The sequence below is a fragment of the Ochotona curzoniae genome, unplaced genomic scaffold (genome assembly GCF_017591425.1).
Source record: "Ochotona curzoniae isolate NIBS_2020 unplaced genomic scaffold, NIBS_Ocur_1.0 contig_291, whole genome shotgun sequence".
Lineage (NCBI taxonomy): Eukaryota > Metazoa > Chordata > Mammalia > Lagomorpha > Ochotonidae > Ochotona > Ochotona curzoniae.
In genome coordinates, this window is record NW_024465649.1 from 1,235,272 (window position 1) to 1,254,647 (window position 19,376).

A 19,376-nucleotide genomic window follows, 5' to 3' on the forward strand; every position below is an offset into this window, starting at 1 on the left:
TTTCTATGATATGACATTATGGTCAATACTTTATCTCACTGTCTTACTTAGCAACCACAGGTGGAAAGAACTGACCAAGAAGGAAACTAAGAGAAATCAGATACCTTTTCTTAAGGAAACACTCTCAGCAAATTTCACACTTAGGCCTTTTGAGACTATATGTGATGTGTTGGATACCAGGTGTGTAAGAGTGATCCTATTTGAAACTGAATACTGTAGGCCTGGCAATGATAGAAGATAGATTCAAGAGAGATCGGGGAGTCCGAAGCAAGGGAAAACACCATGAGAACAGAAGACAGTCTGAATGCCTTTTTAAAAATTACAATCATTTTAAAACTTATTTTATTTATATAAAGTGAAAAAATGTCACACATTTGACATTACTGATTTAGCAGCATAGTAGTCCTTTCACTATACCCTCATTCCTGTCGTTCTCCCTTCCCTTCCCTCCCCTTCCCTTCCCTTCCCTTCCCTTCCCTTCCCTTCCCTTCCCTTCCCTTCCCTTCCCTTCCCTTCCCTTCCCTTCTACAAAACTGTTCCAATGGCATACTTCTATTTTACTTTAAAATGGAATCTTTATTTTTGTATTTAACATGTGCAGCATATTTTGATATATACACACATTTACATTTCTATTACCTTCCACATTTACCACATGTGTGTGTTGGGGGCGGGCAGGAAAGTTTCTATAGAAACTAAAATCTAGTGTCTCAGCAATTTTTCAGTACACAATATTAACTGTAGTTAATATGCTATTTTTAAAATCTCTAGAAGGCATGGTTATTATACCTCACTATGGCTTGGTAATTTTTGATCTACTTTTCCCAATTTCTCTTACTCCTCCACTGCCCCTGGTAACTACTATCCTTTCTGTTTTAATGTGTTTGACTTTTTTTGCATATAGTGAGATCATAAGAGTATTCCCATACCCACATTTGAAAGCCACGGTTTTGAAAAATTTACTGTAACCTTCCGCTTGTCCTCCTTCTGCATTAAGAATTACTTTTGTAAAAACAGTGAGGTCATGGCTCTGATAAAAACCTGTCCTTAGACAGGCTATGTATTGAAACAGTAATCAAAAGTATGCCTTAAGGAAGACTTAATACTTCACTGATGTGTTACTACTGAATTCTAGAAAACATTCAAGGAAGTAACTCCAGTACTCTTCAAACTATTCCAAAATATTTGTATGATGAACTCTGCCACTATTATCTTTATATCAAAATCAAAGACATTACACAAAAAGAAAACTACAAACCTATATACTTACTGAACATGAATGCAAAATTTCTCAACAAAATACTAGCAAATAAAATCCAAAGTCACATAAAAAGATAATACATTGTGATCAAATGGTAATCATCCAAGAAATGCAAGGGTGGTCCAATATCCAATCAATGGTGGTCCAATACAAATCAATCAGTATCACAAATCACATCAATAGAATGAAAAACAAAAACTATATGGTCATATCAATAATTCAGAAGAGAATATAATAAGATTCAGTAGCCATTCATGATAAAAAATCTTTCACCTTCCACGAATCAGGTATAAAATTACGAGTAATTAAAAAGGAAGAAAGAAAGGGCATCAAAATTATAAAAGAAGTCAAATTATTAATGTTTGTAGATGGTATGATTCAGAACATAAAAAACCCTAAATACTCCACAAAGAACTGCTATAACTGATAAATTCAGTAAAGTTGCAGGTTACAGAATAACTATTTAAAAAAAGGTAAGATAGTAGTTTATTTGAAAATACTAATGAAGAATTCACATAAAGAAAAAATCAAGAAGAAAATCTTATGCACAATAGCCACAAAAGCATCAAATATTTAGGAATGAATTTAACCAAAAAAATGAAAGATATTTACAGTGAAATGGATCAAATAATGATAAAAGAAATAATCAAGGATACAATAAATGGAGAGATTTCTTTCTCACAGGTTAGAAGAATTAGTATCATTAAAATGTTCATATCACTCAGAGTAATTTACAGATTCAATATAACCCCTAATAAAATACCAATGAAATTCTTCACCAAATTAGAAAAGCAATCTCAAAATTCATATGGGATCACAAAAGACCCAGAATAGCCAAAGCAGTTATGGACTAGAAAAATCAAGCTGGAGTTGTCACAATACCTGACTTCAAAGCATATTTTGAAGTTGTAATAATTAAAACATTATGATATGGCAAAAAAAAAAACCCAACAGATATATTAATTGAACAGAACTGAGGGCCCAGAAATTAATCTATATCTAAATAGCTAAATGATTGCTTTTGGATCAGAAGTGCACAGACAAATGGAGTGAGGACAATGTCTTCAACAAATGGTACTGACAGCACTGGATCCATATATGTAGTAGAAATGAGATTCATACCTTCCACCATATACAAGATTTGAGACAATAAAGTTGCTGGAAGAAAATGTAGAGAAAACATTCCAAAAACATTGGGGTATTTTTGTATCAGACCTTCAAAGCAGAGATACTAAAAGAAAGACTAAACATATCTATCAAACCAGAAGTTTCTGCACAGCAAGAAAACAACTAAAAGTATGAACAGACATTCAACACAATGGAATAAATACTTGCAAACCACCTGTCTCACAACTAGCATTCCAAATGTATCAGTAACTTGAAAAATCAATAAAAAACAACCAATCCAATTGAGAGATCAAAGAAATTTGATAGACAGTTCTTCAAGAAATGAAAATAACTAACAAATATATGAAAAAAAGTTTGATAATGCTAGCCATCAAGGAAATTCAAATCAAAACCACAATAAGGTATGACTTATCCCCTGTCAGATGGCTAAAATTCAAAGCACTGGGAGTAACAAATGCTAGTGAGGATACAGAGGAAAGGGAACATTCATTATATACTGTCAATGGGAATGTAAATTAGTGCAATCATTCTTGAATAGGGATGCAAATCATTGGAAACAAGCATGGAGACATCTTATAATACAGGAAGAAGCTTTCCATGTGATCCAGTGATCCCACTGCGGAGTATATATCCAAAAGATTTGAACACAATGAATCAAAAAGATACTTGCTCTATTACCGCATTTACAGCAGCACTACTCACAATAGCTAAAATTTGAAATCAACCAAGGTGCCAATCCTCACATGAATGGATAAAGAAAATGTTGTGTATACATGCATAATGGAATATTAGTCCATCATAAAATGAAATTCTACCATTTGTTGCAAAATGAATGCAGCCAGAGGACATTGTGTTGAGTGAAGTAAGCCTGGCCCAGAAAGATTGCATGTTCTTCTTTCTATGTGGGAACCACAATCTAACAGCAACAACAGCAACAACAACAACAACAACAACAAAAAAAAAAAAAAAGGAAAAAGATATGTCCGTGTGTGTCAGCATTGCTGCAAATATAGTTTTGTAAAACTTCGTTTTATATCTTTGCTGGATTTGACTAAGAATGTTTTATACTATTAATGATCTGTGGTTACTTTAAACTTTACTACATATTGGTGAAATGACTATTTTTTTGACCATAGCCATCGTCTACAGTTCCACTAAACCAGAGTCTTAGTAAAGTCAAAAGTATTTCTTTGTTAGCTTCTTATTCAGTGAAGTTTTGAGCCTTTTTACTGTATCATAAATTTAAAGTAGTTCTATCTCAATAGCTTAGAAAAAAGGCAAGAGGGACAAGGAAGAGGTGTGGGAGGGAGGGGATTTCACAATGTTCTTAGCATTGTATCTGAAATCATAATCTGTTAAAAATTAGATAGAAATCAAATCAATAAATCCAAGGAAATCTACCATCCGTAGCTTCTATTGCACTTAGAATTAAAGTTGAGCACCTCTGTGTGGCCAGCAAGCCAGCGCAGGAGCAACTCCTGTCCCTTGCACCTCAGGCCTGCATTCTCTTCTGCAGACCCTGTCAACCTCAGTTCTTCCTACTGTCGAATCTTGTGATTGCAGGCTGCAAACCCTTTCTCATTTCAGCATCTTTATAAAAGTCATTCTCTGACCTGGCACTCTATTCCCTCAAAATTCAGTTAACCCCATGCTTTAGGGCTTGGCTTAAAGACTATATCCTTCCTAAGGCCCTTTTAAAGAATGAATTCCTCTTTATTACTTAGAGAAATTGGTATCTATGCATATTCACAGCTGCAATTCCTGTATGATCTGATTCATTTTTTAGGACTGAACAAATTTGAAGAAAAGATACTTAATCTAAGGACTCACATGCTGGTCAGCAACAGTGCTAGTTTGGGATTTATATGTTAGTTGGCAATGAATTATCTTCACACTTCTTGCTTAGGAGTACACCATTCTAACATTAGAAACACAATTTTTAACACACAGAGGCTAGACTGATTACTAAAATGTTCTTCAATTGGTGCTTTTATTAAATCCTTGCAATGGTGATAAAAAGGTAACTATAGATATCATTTTCTGCCCAGCAATGAATTCTTCCAAAGCCATACACGGCTGATTCATGGAGGGGCTGTGCTCTGAAGCCAAGTCTGACAGTTTACTACAACCTAAACATGCAAGGCATTTTCTAATGAAAGAATACTTTACTTATTTATAGACCCCATTAAAATAACAAAATGCCTCTATTTATTTTTAAATTGTGAAATACTTAGTAGAGAAGAATAATCTGATACTCACATATCTTTCCCAATCAATTTCTGCATAGAATCCATTTGGTGCTCCATTGCTTTTCTTCTGTAATAAATTTGAAAATAATTTTAGATGGGAAATGCTTGGATTGAAAAAAAGAACAAACAAAAACAGTTGACTCTCATTTTTCTTTAGCAAGAGCTATCAAATTCCAGCAGGGAAGAACACATCGCTGTAACTGAGCCATAAGTTCAGCTGTCATGACACTGTAGGAATGAATTCATGGAGGACTACAGGACATCTGGGTGCAGGGATCTTGATAGTTAGCTACTCAAAAGTTATCCAGTTACTGAGGAGTTAGCAGCACCTACAATATAATTTAATTTTTCAGGGAATATAACCTTGTCTATTTAAAGCAGAAACATTTTGACTTCTGTGCTGCTCTTACATTGGATTATTTCCAACATACTCAAAAGGAATGATCCAAGTCATTAACTAATCTTTTACATTTCTGTCACTGATTCATTTGACCATCTCCTTGGTCAAATAAAAAGTCAGCTCCACACTGGTTAAATCAGCTTCTAACTATGAAGAAAAAGATGTTTCTTTTGACTCAAGTGGATTTTCTCATCAAATTATTAAAATAGAATTGGGGATTAATACTGGATTTCTGTCATCCATGTGTTCTATGCCTCCTACTACTGTAAGTGGATTATATGTCAGCATTGTACTGCCTCTGGATTATTTTAGAGTTCTATTTTGGTTCCTAGTATAACAATGACAAACAGTCACAAGTACTTGAGAGAGGATGTGGTATTATGAAATAAAAAATGCTATAATTCTCTACTTATGGTGAGCCAAGGACACAAATACACATCAGATTGGTAATAGAAGGTTCATCCAGTAACATCTCCGTGCTCAGTATGTAGAGTGATGGTAAGGCACAGAGCAATAGCAGATCTCAGCAATGCAAGTCTACTGGCAATGCACGAAGCTCAAGGACAAGACCTCCAACCACAATCACAAACGCAGACAACTTGAACCATGATGTGAGCACTTAACACCCAGTTAGACAATAGGCGGAGAGGTGAGCTTTTCATGTAAGCACACAGAGGATCACTAGACAACCCAGAGGAGCCACCTTGGTTGATCAACCCTTGCTGAATGTTGACAGGGCATTCAAAGGACCAACAGTGGCTTACAGTATGATTGTGTTAGGAATAGGTAGCTTGCTCATGTTCTTCCTCTGCTTATGCACCCAACACCGCAGTGGAATTTACAAATGTAAGAACGCTTTCACACCTCCATGGATAAGCACCCACCCACACAGTGCCTGTGCCCAACTCCTTCTGTGTCCTGCTCCGGACAAAGAATCTCTGTTTTCAGACTACAGTATTTTAATCTTCCCTAGACTTTGTTTCACTGCACTAGTTTTCACTGATAATCTTTTTATTTTGAACAAAGTTCTTTGAAAAAGCTTCCCATACCAACCTTGCATATACAAGCCTTCTGAAGCTACAATTGCCAACTTGGGCAACTAAATAATCTGCTACTTAATTTAAAAAAGTGTCCTCTGGGGATTGGCATGGGTTTGAATTGAATTTTTGTCAGGCTTATTTTTTCCAATTCTCATTTTATAAATCTTTTTTTATATAACTTTATATATATAAATTCCTCCTCAGAAAGCATAGATAGTAAATAGGCTCAATATAGAAGCTTAATTTGTAGTAATAGAAAATAAAAGACTAAGATGATTCCAGAAAAATAAACTCATAAGTTTTATGATCAACATATCATGATATCAATATATCCTAGTTTTTAAGCAGTTCCTTAATAGAAAATATTATTGTCTAAAAACCAGAGAGATTAGGTAAGTTACTGTGTTTGAAAATTTTGAAGCTTTCTAGTTTGTATCCATGGCAATTTAATTTCCATAACTAAAGCCCTTGAAAACTAAGATAGTTTATATGTTCAGCTGAACAAAATTATATACTTTTTTTTTCTGAACAACATATATCCAACACTGTGGATAAAGATGTTTCTGAATTTCTACATCTGAGCTGAATGAAGATTCTTGTTTCCATAGATATCAGTGGAAGATTGAAATGAGCAGAAAGCAGATCTACAAAAAGTAATTTTCTTTCAAAATAGGAACATATTTAAAATAAATACTAAACACAAACAACAAACCATAGCAATACATTTTTGACCAGCTATTCAATATATACACAGGCATACACACACACATATCTGGGTTTATTATAGAAACTGGTGATTTTGTCTCATGCTAATGGACTCTTAGAAATATTTTTGGTTTCACATGCGAAAATTATCAAATTTAAGTCAGTCTGGAGACTGGTTATAATTCTGCTGGCTAAATCCCAAGAAACAGTTCTCATTGTTTAGCCATTGAGTAAACACTACGATGCCACTCACAGTAGCAGTAATAGTGAGGCGATGATGCTATTACTTTTCAAATGGAAAATTCTGAAGAAGCAGCAATGGAGAAGGTAAGTTGGGGAAACATTGCTTGAAGACTAAGCTTGATAGTGAAAACAATATTAGCTATTTATCAAAATATAAGCAGTGGGTTTTCTCTTGGAACTGTAGTTATATATTCTTTCACTTCTTTCCTATATTTAAAAAAATAACATTTAGCATAAGCAACTTTCATAATTTCAATATATGTGTTTTATTTAAATATAATTGAGCCTCCCAGAGATAAGAATCATAAAAACAAGCATTTTGCTTTAATTGAGCTTACTGTACAGTATCAGGTCATTTGATAGACTAAACTGTTGCATAATATAACAATTGTGTTCAATTGTACATTGCTCACAGCTCTCAATTTCAGTTGTGAATGGCTCTATTTTCTGAGGCCAGCTCATGTCCACATAGCATCCTGGGGTGTGAAGTGTTAAAGATAAATGGCACACTGAATAGCATCCTTTCCCTAGCAAGGGCCCAACTCTCTTGGTATGTAATTCCGCAGTACAGTAGCCAGCAGAACTGTCTGTGAAGACAGATGTGTTCAGTGTGTGCACTGTCCACAAAGGTAGTCACTAGCCTAGTGGCTGCAGAGTATTTGATATGTGATAAGTGCAAGAAAAACACTGAATTTTAATTCTGTAGCCACAGGTGGCGATAATATTAAACACCACAGCAACAGTTACTGTACAGCAAGACTAAGATCAACAACCCGAACATAAAATTCACTGGCTCTCATAGGCCAAGGTCTTGCTAAGTTTCTAATATTATTTAAATAGTGCTTAGGCCAACAAGTGTTTGCTACTCAATCTGTATAATGTCAGTATTGAAATCCTGGTATTTTGTCTCAGACAGAAGAATCACACATCATTTATGCCTGATGACTCTTTAAGGGACTGCTTGGAAGTTAACTGGTAAAATCTGTGTAGTTGATTTAAAATTGATCTAACTTGATCAAAAGGGTTTTGGAAATACCCAAGAAAGAGTCTTCTTAAGTGAAGTAAGTAAAAGTTACTGTATTTTCCAAACTTTAAGTTGGAGTTTTACTCACTGTTGCTACAACCCCTTGGAAATTTTAAACTAAAATCTGGTTCCTTACCGAAACTTTTTTTCCTCCTTCACGCGCACACTCTGCTTTGTAATTGTAGGGTGGTTCATGTGGACTGGGCTGCTGGAATTGATTGTTTTCATGTAGAAAAAAGTTGTTAAAGGATCTGTTTGTTCTTCAAGACACATATAAAGAATCACATGGAATCAACAAACATACCATAGAAGAAACAATTTCTAGGCCAAATTGTCCAGCCTACCAAGTGTGGCAGGGACCTTACGCAAACAGTGGACTTTGGGGCCCATAATGAGGCTCTATTCAGCAGGCCAGCTTGGTTAGGTCAGGAGAAGAAGGGAGAAGGAAGATGAGTCCCACTCATTGGAGACTACGTGGAGGTAATCCTCGTTTGGCCAGCATTTTGTTTACGAGTAGAGAACAGACATAGGACACACAAGAAGAGACTGAAAAAGTACTGTTGTAGAATTTCTAATCAAGCTAGGAAAAGTTTATTATATTTTCTCCTGTATTAAAGTCTTTCTGAGAATCACCAATGCACACAGTACACATAACTACATCTGCACGCTTTCCTGCACACCTGTTCAGGAAGAACTCGTAACAAGAACTGTGACCCTGAGGTCCCAGTCCAGATGTGCAGGGAAATCGGAAAATGTTTAAATGTGTACCTTGTGCAAGCTATAGGTTGTTGCTGGGTAAGACTGCATTCTTACATGCAGCTGCCTGAAGTTTCAGACATGAAGACAGACAGTGTTGCCAATGATAGAACCTTCAGGTACTGGAGCAAGGCAGGCTGCGTCTGTACACTCAGTCTGGCCACGAACCTCTGTAGAGTAAAACTGAGAAGCCTTGTCACAAAATGGGCTTTGTTGGATTTTGAGAACTCAAATGGAAGCTTTCTTAAACCCCTGACTTTCCTAAGCAGTTTATAACCATTCCATGTATATCCCATCACATGCCATTTATAGAACCACATTAATGAAAACATAAATTTTAACTTCAGGAATTTAACAGTCAATAATTTGAAATATATGTTGGTGAAATAAAAGTAGATTTGGTCCCTGGAGATTTAGGGAAATCAGCCTGAATTTGAAAAATAATTAAGCTGGCACCTGCAAGTAGATACACAGGCCAGAAAGTATTGAGTTTCAAAATTTGGAGACCATGAGTGGAGAGAATTTGGGGAACATTGCCAAATGATCAGACCAGCAGTGGCTAAGAATTTCCAATCATTCATGAAGTTATACATCCTGTGTGTGAGAATATGTATTTACTTTGAACACAGAATAGGTATGCAAATGTTTCTTGAGAAATCAAAATTCAGTAATTCCCCATTCCTAATAATAATTATTAGGAAGAGTGGTATTAATTGCTATCCACCAAGTAATGAAGAGGACATAATACACAAATTTACTTGGATTGGAATGGTGGCAATAAAGGAGGGAGCAGGGAATGCGGGCCTGCGGCTGTGATGTTGGGCAGACATTGTTCAGGATGACTGCCGGGGCGAGGAATGCAGCATGCACTCAGAGTTGCTTGTTAAGACATCAGCTGCTGCATTAGGGTATGTGCTGCCTGTCCTGCCAGAGACTGAAACTGGTGTTCCCCAGAAGAACAGAGAACAATAAGATAACAATGGGGACTCCCAGACAATGAGTAGGGCATTTGGAGAAAGAAAAAGGACAAGACTGAGAAGTGGCAAGGGAGAGAAGGAAGAATTGGCAATCCAGTGGGAAGCAGCAGGGTAGGAAGCAGAACAGCTAACAGAGCCTTGCAAAGTTGGAAGGGGAGGGACAGGAGAATCGAGGGAGGGCGCCAAGCCAAAGAGAAGACATAGAAGCAGAGTACCTGAGACAGAGTTAAGGAGAGGGCTCTGAGCCAGAAGCAAGAGGTGAGGAGAAGCTGCGTCTTCTGGATCTTTTTTGTCCCCTGCTGAATAGAGCCTTGATTACAGTGTTACCCAATGTCCAACAAATTTCAGTTTATCTCTTCACATTTCATGGCTAGAACCACATGAATAAAAAAGGCACCCCCAGTCAAGTGTGGGAGAAAAACTCTTGCTAGAGCTGCAATGAGCACCCCACTTGGAGTTTAACAATGTTACAAAGGGTGATCTTTCAGAAAAAAACCATTTTTAACCACCAGCTTATGTTAGCTCCCACTGAAGCCCAATGAGCCTCATCTGAGTCTCCTTCCTCTGTTCTCAGGAGCAGCTGTTTCTTCGAACCTTCTGAATGGATGTCTAATTTAGATTTGAAGAAAGTTACTGTCTGAGTTGGTGAAGAATCCTAGAATCAACTCAGATAAATCTGAGCCCATGATTTCCTGACTTGTTTCAACAACCAGAAATTGGGTAGCCAGTAAGGAGGCAGAGCTGTTCTAAAACCTAAACCCAGGGGAAACATTTTGTTTCTTCAGGCTTAAATACAGGCATAAATGGTTTTAAGACCATTCCCTCCTTTTGAATTTAATATAGAAAATACAACTGCAGGGCAAGTATAAAAGTAGAAAGGCATCTTTTCATTTTATTGGTTCTCAGCTCCATCATGACATTGTGGCCTCTGTTGAAGAAAAATGTTCTCACACAATGAACTTCTCATTGTTAAATGAGGAATGAAAGAACAGTGGATGGTAGCAGCCTCTGCACACACTGCTTGGCTTTTGACCCACATATTGAGGGTTGCCTACTCTGGACCCAGGTTGCAGGTGAATGCAAAAAAATAGGCCTAACTTGACCAAGGCTTCATTTCTATTCCAAGCATTTATTACATTGAGTAGTTCGAAAACCCATTCAAATAATTTTTCCCTACAGGAAAGAAAATAAAAAAGAAAATAAGAAATGAAAAGAAGAATGGGGTTTCAGGAAATTTAAAGAGCCTATATGAACACATAAACCTTCTAAAAATGGTCATTTAAATACTTACAATTGCATCTCTATCTGGTGAACCTCTGTAACAAAAAGAAATTGGTAGCTATTATGAAGATGAATTATTTCTGCTATACAGACTGAAATATAACAGTAAGAATGATTAACTACTACCCTTGCCCTCCCCACATTCCCACCATAACAAACCCTGCTAATGAACATGAATTAAAATACAGTGGTTAGTTAATATTGGATCACTGGTTTTGTGTATGGAGGTATATTTGTCCCCAAAACTGAAGTCCAAGAGTACTGAACAATGGTGCAGGGGCTCAGTTTACTGTTGAAAGCAGAGTTCATTCAATCTTCTGGTCAGGCTAGCTGGCTCTATTTAAAACCACCACCAGGCCATGGAAATCAATTTGCTCTCTCTCTTCCCCTGTGAGTGGTCCTGAATTGCCTCCTAGAAGGCAATATTTCTGGGCCATTTTTGAAATGATTTTAGACACCTGTGCCTTCCTCCACTTCTTTCTATCCACATCTCCTCTGATTCCAGAACAGGAAATGGAGAGCATCATTGTGCTAACTAGTTCCCTGTAATGACTGCCAGGCAGTTGCTATTCTGTGGTAGCACTATGATGTGGTGGTTAGGGTCAAGGTCTTTGATGTATGATAAGTTTGGGTGTCCAGACTTTACTACCTCATGGTTCTGTGCCCTTGGATTTACCATTCTTTGTTCCAGTTTGAATAAAGATATTGTATGTGGCGAACTTAGAATAGTTCCTGACAAATGCTAAGTGTTCAAATGTAATAAACCGTAACTCTCTTTTCCATGATGTCTCCTCACTTGGATCACAAAACTGCTGGCTTGCAGCCACAGTGGAGCTTAGAACAAAGTGGAAGAGAAATTATTATTGATGCTTTGGGAAATGGAACTGGAGGAACAGAGAGGAAGGAAGCAAGAGGGTAGTCACCATTAGTTTATAACTGCTGAATTTTTTCCCACTTTGTAGGAGCTATCCTAGTTAAGCTATTTCAAAGCAGGCCAAAAGTGTGTATGCAGAGGAATATAATGTTTGCAAGAAAATGTCAAGTTTCTGAGGTGGACTGTGACACCTGGAGGACTTTGATAGGGTTGGAATAAAGAGAAGCCAGAATCAGGTAAGGAAATTCTTTTCTGCTCTCTAAGGTGGGGCCAAGAGAAGGGGGAGGAGGAGAAACAGAGACAGAGTCAGAACAGAGTTTAACACAGAGAAATTTAGAGTGTTGGTCAAACATTACCTGGCCTGTAAGAGGTAATTACCCTTCCCCACAAACACCCCTTCAAAATGAGCAGAATATTCTACTTTGATTACAAAACAATCTACCAACTGTTTAACTTTTGAATACATCAAGTTTGTGATGAAAGTATAAAAAGGCAATGCACAAGTTAGGGAAAGAAGGACTCCAATATTGACTCCCAAGGGCTGACTGAAATCTTGGGATCTTTGGGCAAGGGAATGAAATGAATTAAATAAATTTTAATTAAAATAGAAGGATAGGCAGAATCTTATCTGATAAAAATTACACAAAATTGAGGAAACATTATACATCTATAATGAGCTGGCCAGGCATAGGGGATAAAACTAAGAACACACATCATCATAGAAAGAATCAGACATGTGAATGTATTCAGTAATTATGGTCATAGTAAGCACAGGCTAATAGGGAAGCACAGAGGGCAATGACCAACCCCATCTTTTCAAAAGCAATGTTCCTTTTCTATCATTGTAACACATTATATGAGCATTTCTTGTTAGGACTTCAACCCCTCCTAAAGGATAAAGCAGGGAGGCAGTGGTATGTATCACTCTTGGGTGGCATATTCAAAGACACCAATACATGTTGGGTGCCTTTGGGAACAGCAAGGTGTATGCGTGAAGAAAAGTCTCTGGAAAGGGGTCCAACTGCGCAGTTGCCTCCTGTCAGTTCAGGAACAAGGCCGTATCCCTCGGGGATCTTAAGTGGGAGGCCACTTCATCTCATGTCAGTTGAAGGTCTCTGTCTTTTAAAATTTTCTGTTAGAAACACTGAAATTGTATCTAGTGATATTGGAATCCTATTGCCATCCTTTGTGTTATCTAGCAGTGGAAATGGAGTTGGTGTTTTCTTGTGAAGGGACAGTGGACATGGCAGCTAAGACAACTGTGCTTAGTGCTGGAATGCTTAGATTTAACTAATGAAGAGATATGGGCAAGTCAATTCACTCTTTTCTGTGTTCCAGTTCCTTCTTCTATAAAATAGCCATAATTGCATAAACCTCATGGGGCAGTTAGAAGATCCAATGAGTCAATTTAAGATCTGAAACAGTGCCTAGCCCTTAGTAAATATTCATTACCTGTTATCTAGAGTGACAGCTACTATGTAATCTTCCCTATAAAGGAAAGTATAGAGATTTTAGCAACTCAGACACCTGGGCAACTGTTCTAAATATTTACTCCAATACCCTCATAAGAAGCCTTATATTTTGTTAACGATTTTTTTTTATATATTTAACGGAAACTCCGTTTTATTTACTGATTTATGTTTAAAACTACTCATTCACCATGGGCCTTGTTCTTTTAAAAGTTTCAAAATCATCATCTAAATACTGCCTTTTCTGTTTTACTCTGTTTGGATTATGAGTTTACCTATTGATGTGTTTTGTTCTTGGTGATAAGAGCAAGCACTCAGTTCTGGACTGGCATCTTGTTTCTGGGTCCCATGCTCTGAGTGGCCTTCAGTAAGTTATTGAACTTATTTTGGCACTGATCCCTCATCTCTAAAATTCAGATATTACTTCTAACTTTATTGGATTACTGAGAGGATTAAAAAAGGGTAAAAGTGCAATGAAATATCCCATGCATGGCCTGTCACTTAGGTTATCTCTCTTCCTCTCCATTAGGCACTCCAATGATGATCAAATCAGGAAGTTCTGGTCCTAACCCCACCCTCTGCTTAAGGAGGTTCAATCAGCTGAAGTTGCTGCTGTCAGCTACCCTAACAGGTTGCTTAGCAACTCTGAGCTCAGTGCAACCACTCTGAAGCAGTTTACATCAACAAGGTTTCCATGATCTCAGATGAAATAAGCATTAAGCAAAGCCAGAGGGATAGAAAATTGTGAGGGAATTTGCCCAACTCCTTTGCATTTATAAATCTTTTTCTAAGAACAATATATGATCCAATTAGAGAGTTCATGAAAAACAAAGGCTTATATGCAACAGTTAATTCTTTGACCATTACTGATGGACTAGGTGAAAGCTAGGAACAACTTACTTTCGTAATTTTGGAAATGAAGAAGAGAGCAGTGTTTTGGCCACATGTCAGTTAGCTCAATTTGCCCCTTAGAAGTTGTTTAAACTCTTTCCTTTGTCAAAAAGCTGTGTTAAAAAAAGCTCACACACTGGAAATCTCTAGTACATTTCATTGCAGATACCATCTTTGTAGCAAGATAGACTTGGCTTCTGTTAATGATGCTTTCCTGAAAGGCAACAGCGTCCCACAAAACATGCGTGCTGAAGATGTCCACAGTTGTGGCTGACACACTGACTGAAACAGTGTCTGGGACCTTAGGAAAGCTGGATTCCATCTAATGCAATGTAAACTTGTATTTCTGCAGATGAGGAAACCGAGACCCAGCAAAGGAAAGTGTGACTTTCTAGCCCACAAGCTGCTGGAGTCCAGGTGGGTCAACCCTGATGAAGGGACCACCTTTATTCTGGGTAGTTAATGTTCAGAAAATGGCAACGTTTTTAAGAAACAAGGTAAACTGTATAACCCTTAGTAAAAGGTTTCTAACTCAGTGCTTTAGCAAATCTTCTGGCCCATAGTCAATGCAGTTCCCACAAAATAAATATACCCCCTACAGCTCCCGCATACACTTGTCCTTTGTATCTTGTCCATAGTGCCTTTGGCACTTTTCTACCCATCCCTTTTGCTTTTCATGTTCTCCTTCATGAAACATGTGTCCTCATCTTCTCAAAGGCCAAGCTCCTGCCTGGAGACATCACTGACCATCGGGATGATTGCTTTCTCACTCCCAAGTGCCCATGATCTGTCATTTAAGTTGCTTATAAAAATTTATTACATATTAATTTGTATTGACAATAGTAAGAGTAGTAGCATTTATTGTTCACTGGGAACTTAGTGAATACTAAGTATCATACTAGACATCTTGAATGCATTATCTGATTTATTAAAATACCTTTCAATGCAAGAGATTTTCATTGACATAGTAGATATTTTATTTCATTGATTATAAATTCTTGGAGCATAAAGACACAGTGAAATGCCTGACACTTGGAATGTTATGTTCCAAAAACATACACAGTGAACAGCTTAGAATAAATATGGCCTTCCTTGTGCTAACTTATGCCAAATCAACTATTAATTTTTTGTTACATCTTCTATTTGAAAGGTAGAGTTATAGAGAGTAGAGGTAGAAATAGAGAGATCTTCCATCTTCAGGTTCACTCCCCACATGGCCATGATGGCTGGAGCTGAGCTGATCAAAAGCCAGGAGACATGAGCCTCCTCAGGGTTTCCTACATAAGCACAGTTGCCCAAGGACATGAGCCATTCTCACTGGTTTCCCAAACAATAAGCAAGCAGCTGTTGGGAAGTGGAACAACTGGGACTAGAACCAGTGGCTATAACGAATGCTGGTACTAATGCTTAGCCTACCACACCATAGAATCATTTCATTGCAAAATTTTTTAAGATTCTAGTGAAAGGAGGGTTTTGATAGGCTATACTCTGATACATGAAGGGAGTCTAACAGGTGTGTGGAAAATGTATGTTATGGAAAAATTGCAAGTGGGCTTGTCTTGCACCAAAATAAACTTATCTGTTATTTTTTGCACAGATTTCTGAAGCACCCTTGCTCAACGAGTCACCCAGATTTTCGTTTCCACCTAGTCATATATGCAGCTGCAGCTGAGTAGTGATGCCCTTCTTATCCTGGTTAGAACCCCATGCTCCTGGTTGGAGGATTCACATATCTAAGTAACCTGATGGCTCAAAAAGGCATCTTTTTGTTAGTTTGTTTCTTTTTTTTTTTTTTGTCAGAACCAAGTACTTCTGAAAGAAAATTCAAGATAATCAAGTGGAGTGAAACTGTGAATGGTCTAATAATGTCCAAAAGCAAATAATTCTCTTGAGTACATCACTTAAACATGTAAACAATTAAAACCATCCCTACTACTGTTTCTTCATTGCTTTCTTCTTTACATCCAAATATCCATGTCATTCCTGTGAATGCTCTTGTTTTATTGACAATTCTGCTTCCCATCTCAAATAAGAGGTTTGGTATTATTACTCATGCCACATTTCAGTTTCTGGCTACGTGTTTTGTTGTCTAGGTGTCACCCAAATTCTTTTCACTTCCCACAATAGCATACCTTTGTTTTTGTTCCCCCACACTGCTGGGAAGTTTGCATATCAAAGGAAAAAGTGACACATGGTGAAATACTAGGCAAATGACTAAAACTCCACTTTTGTGTGCAATCTAAGAACTGTTTATGCTGAACATCCACAGTTTATCCAGAAGTGGGTAGCAGAAAAGTATATGATATTCAAGAAAACTCTGCAGCAATCTTTAAGTGATGATCACGACAGGTTATGTAAATAATTTGAGAAGACAAATTTTTAAAATACATACGTAGAATCAGTGTCCTTTTCTTTCTTCCGTATTCCAAAGGCCTTTCTTGTACGCTTTTTCAGTCCTGTGGGAAAACAGCAAAGGGAAAAAGAAACCTATGAGCAGCATTCAAGTGTACATATGTTACAAGTTGTAACGCAGTTGTTAAACCTGAATGTTCAAAAGTTTGTTTCATTGTGCAGCTATGTATGTGTGTACCCATGTGCACGATTCATCATTACACTTTTCCACTGATATTGATCAAGGACTTGGCACTGTGAGTTCTTAGCACTATAAACAGCATATGATGCATGAGTGTGGAGAAGATTGCAAGCTTTTCTTAGAGTACGGTAATTCATCATCCACATTGGGCCCCTGCCAAGAAGGCAAGTCACAGATTTACAGGAATAGCCATTTCCAGGTTGGACATATTCTTGAGATTGGGATAACACCAAGATGTTGATCATGTGACTTATCACCAAACAGCTGCACTGACCTGACACGCCTTTGTGTTCCATATCCCCACCTCACCTTTTTTCTATTTCTTCAGTTCTGTGGTTAGACTAGATGAATAACCAGTAAGTGAACATACCCAGACACTGATGTTTTAGAACTATTTCTTCTGTGCTTCTCACCTTTGATGGAAATACTTCTTTTATTCTGTCAGCACTTAGCATTTCAATTCAACCTTTAATGCCCAAACCAAATGCCACCTCCTTTGTGAAGGCGTCTCAGTTCTAGTGGTGTAAGACAGTGATTCCTTTGTGTATCCTCTAAACATTGTTCCCATATATACTATGAAATATCAACTGGTACCGCTTCCTAGTTCCTATCTCAGTTTCCCTGATAAGCTATGAGTCTCTAGGGAATAGGTGTTCCTTATTTATATGCTTAATACACTTGGTACAGATACCTGATAATAATTGTTGATTTAAAATGTCTTCCAGGAAGCAGTATTTGGGGTAAAAAGGCCTATTCTGGCAACATGATGGGCCACGCCCAGTCTTGATTCTCCTATTCTCCTGACAAGGTTCTGGACTTCCTATCTCCTATGCATCCCACAGTTATTTATGAACACTGCTTGTGAAACATCTATAAAGGAGCCTCATTGGCTATAGTAATATCCACGAATTCAAATGCTTAGGTCATTGCTAAAAGTGTGGAAAGTCTTCATGATAAGTGGGAGCTAAGAAACTCACTGATACATCTGGATTTGTTTGACATTACCACGTGGAACAACAGGGAAAACACTGATAGAATCCGTGATTTGATGACACCTTCTTCCAAAGCATGTGAGTCAGTCCAAACTGCTCACATTATCTGAGTCATTCATTATCTGCCACTTAGGAAGCCATACAAATATAATCTTCAAAATGTCTCTGTTCAATCTAATTTTGCATTGTAATAGTCATTCCATTTAAGCTGTTTAGCTCTTTAAAATGTCAGTGTTGTTTTAAAAGAAAAAAAAAACTATCTCCTACACAAAATTTTTCTCTGCAACCCTCCACAGGATGACTTTATAGGAAAATGTACTGACATTTAAAAGGTTCCACCCCTAATATTTAGAAGTACCTCTCTTTTATGTCTGTAATTTTGCTTGCTGAATGTTTTTTTTTTTTCATGTATGATTGCTTCATTCCCTTATTGGGACAAAATAGTTATATAATCATCATTTTCTTCCTAAAATTTTTCTTAGGTTTAAAGTTGCTTAACTGTTTTCTCTATGTTTCATTCATCTTTTAATTCACTAAGAATGCTAAATTCAACAACCCTTTCAGGTTTTTACAGGACTATAAAATCAACAGTCTTATTATCTTATGTTTCAGGTCTTTCCTTTCTGTAACTCAACCCATAAGGAAAAGATAGCATACCTTACCAATCAGATGCAAAAATTCACACAAATTCTACTAATTATTTTATTAAATTTGTAGCCAAAGAAGGAGAGTTTTTTTTTACAGACCTGGTCCTGGTTTTGATCATGAAATTTGGGTGATAAATGTGAACTAAGTCATTAAATGTTATGAGTTGTCTATTGTTTCATAAAGAGTACACTGAATCAGGAGACTGAGCATCTATCCACAGCATAATTTTGATTATACATTCCAATACAGGTTATATTCTCTTTGTGTTTCAATCTCAGTGTATAACAAACCAGCCCAATATAAAAAATGAGAGAATTTACACTCTCAAAAACTGATAAGCAAATCCACTGAAGGCCATGTTTCCAATACATGGATTAGACTTATATGGTATATAAATAGGAACACATCAAAGATGGCAACTTGAAGAGCAAATCAAATTCTTGAAAGGAAAAAACATTGAAAATGTCTTCTTTCATGAAAAGTGGAAATATCTGGGAAGTTTAGAAAAACATGAAAAAAATCTCTGAAATCAAACAAGTTATAAAATGCAAGTCACACATAGCTTAGAAGATCTTTGAGAAGATGAATGAAGAAATAATTAGACCAACTGTGTTAATAGGAATTGGATACCTGTAATCATTTCTTTTAGAGTTAGTAAAAAATATTCAAATAAACTCTTCAAGATAAAGAAATGAAGGCCAAGGCTCTTATTGGAACAATAAACTTAATATACTGTGTCCAATAATCTAATAAACATTAAAAACATTTATAGTGAGGAGGAGGCTTCCACTCAGGTATTCCAACCCTGGAGACTCCTGGATCCTCACCAAGGGTTATCAGTATGG

At 37.0% G+C, this 19,376-nt stretch overlaps 1 protein-coding gene across 7 annotated transcripts in view; it reads right to left on the reverse strand.

Moving 5' to 3' along the window:
- SGIP1 (SH3GL interacting endocytic adaptor 1) overlaps positions 1–19,376 on the reverse strand; it is a 190,890-nt gene that overhangs the window by 97,129 nt on the left and 74,385 nt on the right. For 4 of the 7 annotated variants that reach the window (XM_040978631.1, XM_040978629.1, XM_040978628.1 and 1 more), the window contains exons 2-4: positions 16,691–16,754; positions 11,075–11,099; positions 4,649–4,705 (exon numbers count right to left, since the gene is read on the reverse strand). In XM_040978631.1, the coding sequence (XP_040834565.1) occupies positions 4,649–4,705; positions 11,075–11,099; positions 16,691–16,754 (146 nt within the window). Of the gene's footprint in view, positions 1–4,648; positions 4,706–8,186; positions 8,259–11,074; positions 11,100–16,690; positions 16,755–19,376 lie in introns of all 7 variants that reach the window. The other 3 variants (XM_040978627.1, XM_040978633.1, XM_040978630.1) reach the window with 2 other exon arrangements.